A 7,654-nucleotide genomic window follows, 5' to 3' on the forward strand; every position below is an offset into this window, starting at 1 on the left:
AGATTGTGTTTTACAACTTTCAACAAAGCAGTCCAGTCTGGCAACAAACAGTTTTTTGTATTTTTGAAAATTGAGATAAAAGAGAGACCGGTCTATAATTTGTGTATAATTTTATCTCCGGCTTTGAACAGTGGAATTTGTGGTGTTCATTTTATGGTGTGGGGTGAAATGGAGCTAGCGGTATGATTATAACAACTGGGCTATGAGTTGTATTGTATTGTATCTTATCTTATCTTGTATTATATTATGTGCATATAATATGCCTTTCCACATACAGATATGATGCCTCTGTTGCATAATTACGTTACCGTGGATACGGATACCCTTCTGTCCAATCCCAAACATCTGGAAATTATCTACACCATGTGTAAGAAAGTAAGTGTCCTTTTAATAGCTTTTGTCATGCAGAGAAATGTTGAGTTATGAACTGGATACACTGTCCTTTGGTTTTAGCAGCACAGTGTGGAGGTCACGCTGAATCCCCTTTATATGACTAATTAATGAAGATTTACAGCTCTTCTAATGGCTCAACATGTCTGGGGAAATCCTTCAAATTAAGTCTTGTGGATTTTAATGATGAATAATTAAAAGTTCATAAATGTTAATGCAAGTTGCCAAAGCATTTGAGACAAAGTTGATTCTACAACATGAACGATTTTACAAACTATTTTAAAAACACTATTTCCCCTTTCATTTCATAAAAATAATCCATTGATGTGTGTCTCCATTTAGGAGGTTTTGTACTTTATATGTGCTTGGGCAGGGTCCATCAAATATCATTTCAGATAGATAGGTCAAAAAAGGAGTCTCTCATTCCTCATGATCCCTGTGTTTGACCTTTTGACCTTTGAATGTCAGGTGTTAACAAGTGATGCAGGGGAGGATGCTGAGTGCCACGCTGCCAAACTGCTGGAGGTCATCATTCTGCAGTGCCGCGGCAGAGGGATCGATCAGGTGAGCGGAGCTGCGGGCTGTGTGTGTGTGTGTGTGTGTGTGTGTGTGTGTGCGTGCGTGTGTGTGTGTGTGTGTGTGTGCTCTTGTGTAGAGTTATTAAAAATTGATCACCCAAGTAACACTATCTCTCTTTCTTCATTATATCTGTGTGTGCGTGTGCGCATGTGCGTGCGTGTGTGCATGTGTGTGTGCTCTTGTGTAGAGTTATTAAAAATTGATCACCCAAGTAACACTATCTCTCTTTCTTCATTATATCTGTGTGTGTGTGTGTGTGTGTGTGTGTGTGTGTGTGTCTGTGCGCGCGCGCCTTTCTTTCCCAGTGCATCCCCTTGTTTGTGGAGGCCGTTCTGGAGCGCCTGACACGGGGGGTGAAGTCCAGTGAGTTGAGGACCATGTGTCTGCAGGTGGCCATTGCTGCCCTCTACTACAGTCCCGTCCTCCTGCTGCACACACTGGACAACATCCGCTTCCCTCACAGCCCAGAGCCAATCACAGCCCAGTTCATCAACCAGTGGATGAATGACACAGAGTTCTTCTTGGGGTACGATATCCATCAGTGCAATTCTGTGTAGATTAAGGATGAGCATCAGGACTATGCACCATCACTTGCATTCGATTACCAGTCGTACAGTTCTACCAAAAGCATAGCAGTGATATGTGGGTAGAACAGTGTGTAGTGAGCACATGTAATGTCATGCCTACAGTTACCACTAGAGGGAGATGTGAATTTGCTCTTGTTTTATGGCACATTTTCAGTTCTGCTGGTTGAGTTTTAGATGAAGACTAACTCTCAAGCTTTACCGATCTCTTGTAATGGTCTAGTCTTCATGACCGTAAGATGTGCATCATCGGGCTGAGTGTGCTGATGGAGCTGCCCAGCCGGCCAGCGGCGGTGGAGTCGGTGGCCGGTCAGATCATCCCCTCCGTCCTGTTGCTCTTCCTGGGCCTGAAGCACATCTATGCCTCGCGCATGCTCCACAAACAGGAGGCGCTGACCAGGGCCCAGCGCACAGAGGAGGATGAGAACGGTAGGAGGAGACACGCACACCGTTTCACAGAGCCGCGCGTGTCTGTGTGTCTGTGTGTCTGTGTGTCTGTGTGTCTGTGTGTCTGTGTGTGTGTCTGTGTGTGTGTGTCTGGTAGGCGCAAGGTGCTTTGTTGGTAGGGAAATTTCAACTTGGTTGACAGTTGAATGATCCTCTTTCACCTACTTAGCAGAGTACACCTAGTTTTCTTCGGCTGTGTATTTTGAGAGCTTTTCTTCATAAGGCACTCTCATTAAAGGCTATTACTGGATAGAATGCATGGAAAATTGACAGAATATTTTGGTTAATTAGTTTTTAATGTGTTGTGTTTGAGGCAGACTAATTAATGACCAGTAGCTTGTAGAGCCAAAAGGGGTATTTGCTCCGCATTATTGGGAGGTCGTCATCTAACTGGTCTCCTCAGGGGACCCAGCTCTCATAGTTAGCAGCCATGCTCTGGGCCATTCAGTTATATGAAATGTTGTGCTTGCACTGAATGAATAGAGGCAGCTTGTCAATGCATATAAGTAGTTTTCAATCTCCCAAACACTTCTTAAAATCCCCCCAGTTTAGGAGAAGCCTTTGGTGTGTCTGTTATTATATTTTTTAGACGAGTGTAATTGATGTGGTTTGGCAGCTCACTCTTGTGATGGAAAGGTTTTAAACCGAATAGAGACACTAGCGGAACAGTGAAGTCTAAAGCGCAGTGGGGTACATTACAAAGCCGTTAGATTATTTTTTTTCTCCTCCTCCTGTCTAAATGATTGAATCTTGGAGCTCCCATAGCTCTTTGACACAGATTATAAAAAACACCCGGTAACCTGAGGCGTAAGACAGTCAAGCTTAATGTACCAATTAATTAGACTACATATCCCATCACCCCCCTGTGGTACTGCTGAAACCCTTAACTTTATGTCTGTGGGATGCTACTGACTGCATTTCAAGTAGAAAAAAAGGCAGCTGCCTCTAATGGCTGATGGAAAGACTGTCAAGTGTGAAATCAACCGTTTATTCCATTTACATAGCCTTTAATGGGCGCTAGTCAAGAGTGTGAGCAGTAACTGAACAAAACACACTGATAAAAAGCCCCTATGACATTAGACACTAGAAGCTGTTGTAAGACATTCTGCTGGGCAGTACAGGTGCTGATGTGTCATGTCCACTATTCCAGAGGAGATTCCGAGTGACGAGGACGAGGTGAGCGAGAACCGGAACGCTATGCAACAGTCCTGCAGCGCTCCGGCCAGCCAGGGAGAGGAGGAGGAGGAGGACGACGACGACGATGATGATGACTACTGGGATGAAGAGGGGCTGGAGGGCACACCGCTGGAGGAGTATAGCACGCCCCTGGACTACGACAACGGAGAGGACGAGTACCAGTTCTTCACCGCAGCCCTGCTACGTATGTGTTACACACACACACACACACACACACACACACACACACACACACACACACACACATGCGCACCAGTTCTTCACCGCAGCCCTGCTACGTATGTGTTCACACACACACACACACACACACACACACACACACACACACATGCGCACCAGTTCTTCACCGCAGCCCTGCTACGTATGTGTTCACACACACACACACACACACACACACACACATACATATGCGCACCAGTTCTTCACCGCAGGCCTGCTACGTACAGTATGTGTGATATACACACACACACACATGCGCACCAGTTCTTCACCGCAGCCCTGCTACGTATGTGTTCACACACACACACACACACACACACACACACACACACACACACACACACATGCGCACCAGTTCTTCACCGCAGCCCTGCTACGTATGTGTTACACACACACACACACACACACACATGCGCACCAGTTCTTCACCGCAGCCCTGCTACGTATGTGTTCACACACACACACACACACACACACACACACACACACACACACACACACACACACACACACACACACACACACACACACACACACACACACACACACACACACACACATGCGCACCAGTTCTTCACCGCAGCCCTGCTACGTACTAGTGATGGGGACGAGACCACCTATGCCGAGTCCGAGTCAAGACCGAGTCTTTGAAGGGTCGAGACCGAGTCGAGACCGAGTCTGTTGGTTTCCAAATACAGTCGAGTCCGAGTCAAGACCGAGTCTTTGAGGAAGCAAGTCCGAGTCAAGACCGAGTCCTTTAGGAGTCGAGACCGAGTCGAGGCCAAGACCATAAAAAAATGTCAGTTTTCATATTCATAATTTAATATCACCCCAGTTAATAATCAACCATTAGGCCTACAGACTAAGCTAGATTGGGAATTGTTTAGAGGAGCAGTCTTAACGTCTTAATATGGACTATGCTGACCTACAGACATTCACCGGCAGCAGAGCCATAGAGATAAATAAACGGCTCAGACGGCAGTATCTTTGCATTGCACCATGGGATGTCATTTTTAAATAATGCCGGTCAACTTTGCATTTTATTATTATTGTTGTTATGTGTTGTGTGTTTTTTTTATATGAACATAAAAAATGCGTTGGTCTTGAGGACTCGGTCTGAAATTACGAGTCCTTCTCCACCTACTGTGGTCCGAGACCGAGTCAAGACCGAGTCTTTGAAGGAACGAGTCCGAGACGAGACCGAGAAAGCAGAAATTGGTCTCGAGACCGGTCTCGAGTCCGAGACCGGACTCAAGTACTACATCACTACTACGTACAGTATGTGTGATATACGCACACACACACACACATGCACGCTCTCCAGTTCTTCACTGCAGCCCTGCTACGTATGTGTTACACACACACACACACACACACGTGCACGCACACGCGCACACACACTTATGCCATATACTCAGACACTTACACACGCTCATGCACATATCTCCCACTTTGTGCATTTTTAAACAATGTGAGAGAACTAGAATGAGGAAGGAAAGTGTATCAGATTATATCTCTTCCTTTAAAGGATATTAGATTAGATTAGGTGAGATTAGAAGTTGGGTTATATTAAACTGTATTATCAGATATCACTTCCTGCCTCTGACAAGAACATATAAAAAATAATATAGTGTGGAAATGTGATATAATAATATAATCTTTAAATGGCAAGGGAAGACTGCATCTTTCCACAGCAAGCACCACCTTGCATACATTTCAGCGACCCAAAAGTTGCTACACAGTAAAATTGTTTACAAACTCCATCAATTAGGAATAAATATTTGTGCAGTGCCTTTCCAAAGACCTGCAGGTCATTTTTCTTTGTCATGGTGGAACACCTGCTCTCCTGACCCTACACACTCCTGTCCCTGCTGACCCCACACACTCCTGTCCCTGCTGACCCCACACACTCCTGTCCCTGCTGACCCCACACACTCCTGTCCCTGCTGACCCCACACACTCCTGTCCCTGCTGACCCTACACACTCCTGTCCCTGCTGACCCTACACACTCCTGTCCCTGCTGACCCTACACACTCCTGTCCCTGCTGACCCCACACACTCCTGTCCCTGCTGACTGGACAGATTTTCAGGCTGTAACAGTGCTGAGCTCTGACATCACCCCATACATCATTGCCTTGTTCTATCGGTGTATTCACACGTTCACACACACATACGCTCACACACACTCACTCACTCACACACACATTTGCTCACACACACTCACTCACACCCACATACGCACGCAACTCAGCATTTGGTTGAAAACCTCACCTGCGGACGAAAAAACCGAGAGATTTTCTTTCTCATACACAGACATGCCAACAAACAAACAAACATACATACATACACACACACACACACACACACACACACACACACACACACACACACACACACACACACACACACACACACACACACACACACAGAGAGCGAGAGAGACACACACACACACACACAGAGATACACACACACAGAGAGAGACACACACACACACACGCACGCGTGTCACATGTGTTGAGAGTGTGTTGCGTTGGTGCTGTAGGGGTGCAGAGCTCCGATGCGGGCTGGTACCAGCACCTGACCGATCCACTCAGCGATGACCAGAAGAAGCAGCTGCAGGAGATCTACAGCCTGTCACAGCAGAGGAGGAGCATGGCCAGCAAGGGACAGTGGTGAGTCTGGACTCTGGACACTGTGTGTGTCTGTCTGTGTGAGTGTGAGTGTGTCTGTGTGTGTCTGTGTGTGTGTGTGTGTGTGTGTGTGTGTGTGTATAGGGAGATTGTGAGTATACGTACTCTATGGCATGTGAGAAAGTGAAGGTGAGAGGTATTTAGCAGATGCTTGTGTCCAGTGTTCAGTTTGATCCTGAACCCTGTCCCAGGCAGCGATGCCGCCCGCTGCTCCATTATGCCCATAGTCAGAGCACTCAGGAGGGAGTGAGCGCTATGTGGAGCTGCGCTGGCAGCTGAGTGCTGCTGTCTTGCCCAGGTCTATTTGGGAAGACACTCTGAGAGAGTCATGGGAGTTGTCAGATATGGACGTGTGACATCTGAAAGGATCTGATGTCAAGTTAACTTTTTTAACTCTTTCTTTTTTCTCACAGCTGAATTGGAGACGGAAAATGCTGGAAGAGTGCGCGGAGAGGACGCCCGAGGCTGCGGTCTTTTAGCAGATTTAACCGAAGAACCAGCTTAGTCTAGATCAGACCTTACGCATCCCATCATGAACTGGTTTCACTCAATCATCTAACCAGACCCACCGTGGTCCAGTCTAAAGCACCACCCAGGGCTGGCTCGCCACATCAGCGAGCAGAACTGGACCACTGAGGTCGCATGGCTTTGGGCTAGAGGTCACTCTGGGTCAGCCAACCACCAGCTCACTCATTCACCAGTGCTGTGTTTGTGTGAATGTGTGTGTAAGTGTGTGTGTGTGTGGCGTGTGCTTTTTTGTGTGTGTTTGTGTGTTTGTGTGTTTGTGTGTTTGTGTGTGTGTGTGTGTGTGCGTGCAATCATGTGAAAGTGTGTGCGAAAGTGTGTGCTTCATTGAATGGGGAGTGTGTGTGTGTGTGTGTGTGTGTGTGTGTGTGTGTGTGTGTGTGCATGCATATCAGTGTCTTTCTTGGCTTTCTCTGTCCCGAGTTGCTGTAAGACTGGACTGATGCTGGTCAGCTGAGGGACACGGCTGGACTTCTCAGTGAGGCTACGCCATCAGGACAACGCTGTCCTCCTCGTGGACGGACCGAAAGACCGACAAAAGAGGACTGACCGGAGGCTTTTAAGAGTGTGTGTGTGTGTGTGTGTGTGTGTGTGTGTGTGTGTGTGTGTGTGTGTGTGTGTGTGTGTGTGTGCACCTGTAGGTTTGGGTGTGTGTGGGCACACCTTTCTTTAGCATATGATGAAATCAGACCTGAGTAGCTGATGGCACAAGTACACTCATGTGCTGCCTTCTGTTTGTTTGTTCTGGATTGTCTTTTTTGTAACAGATGAGTTTTCGGAATTAACTTAAGAAAATCCATAAAAGTTTATGTAACATCCAGATGCCTCCTGTGTGTGTGTGTGTGTGTGTGTGTGTGTGTGGTGTGTGTGTGTGTGTGGTGTGAGGAGAGGGAGTGGAGAGAACAAAAGGGCTTTTTGCTTCAGAGTTCCAGGAGAACTGTGTCCCATAAGTCCCAGAGGAGAGTCGCTGCATGGCTACTATACTCCTTCATGCCATTGCTCAGAGGTCAAAGGGCACT

General features: G+C 46.9%; 1 protein-coding gene across 5 annotated transcripts in view; it reads left to right on the top strand.

Annotated features, from left to right (window-relative positions):
- The window catches only part of ipo8 (importin 8), a 20,372-nt gene extending 12,919 nt beyond the window's left edge, over positions 1-7,453 (top strand). For all 5 annotated transcript variants that reach the window (XM_042078979.1, XM_042078982.1, XM_042078981.1 and 2 more), the window contains 7 exons: positions 278-375; positions 859-954; positions 1,275-1,495; positions 1,777-1,982; positions 3,151-3,381; positions 5,963-6,092; positions 6,524-7,453. In XM_042078979.1, the coding sequence (XP_041934913.1) occupies positions 278-375; positions 859-954; positions 1,275-1,495; positions 1,777-1,982; positions 3,151-3,381; positions 5,963-6,092; positions 6,524-6,527 (986 nt within the window). In that variant the 3' untranslated portion in view covers positions 6,528-7,453. The remainder of the gene's footprint in view (positions 1-277; positions 376-858; positions 955-1,274; positions 1,496-1,776; positions 1,983-3,150; positions 3,382-5,962; positions 6,093-6,523) is intronic.
- Positions 7,454-7,654: the final 201 nt, after the last annotated feature.

The sequence above is a fragment of the Alosa sapidissima genome, chromosome 22 (genome assembly GCF_018492685.1).
Source record: "Alosa sapidissima isolate fAloSap1 chromosome 22, fAloSap1.pri, whole genome shotgun sequence".
In the NCBI taxonomy this organism is placed as follows: Eukaryota; Metazoa; Chordata; class Actinopteri; order Clupeiformes; family Clupeidae; genus Alosa; species Alosa sapidissima.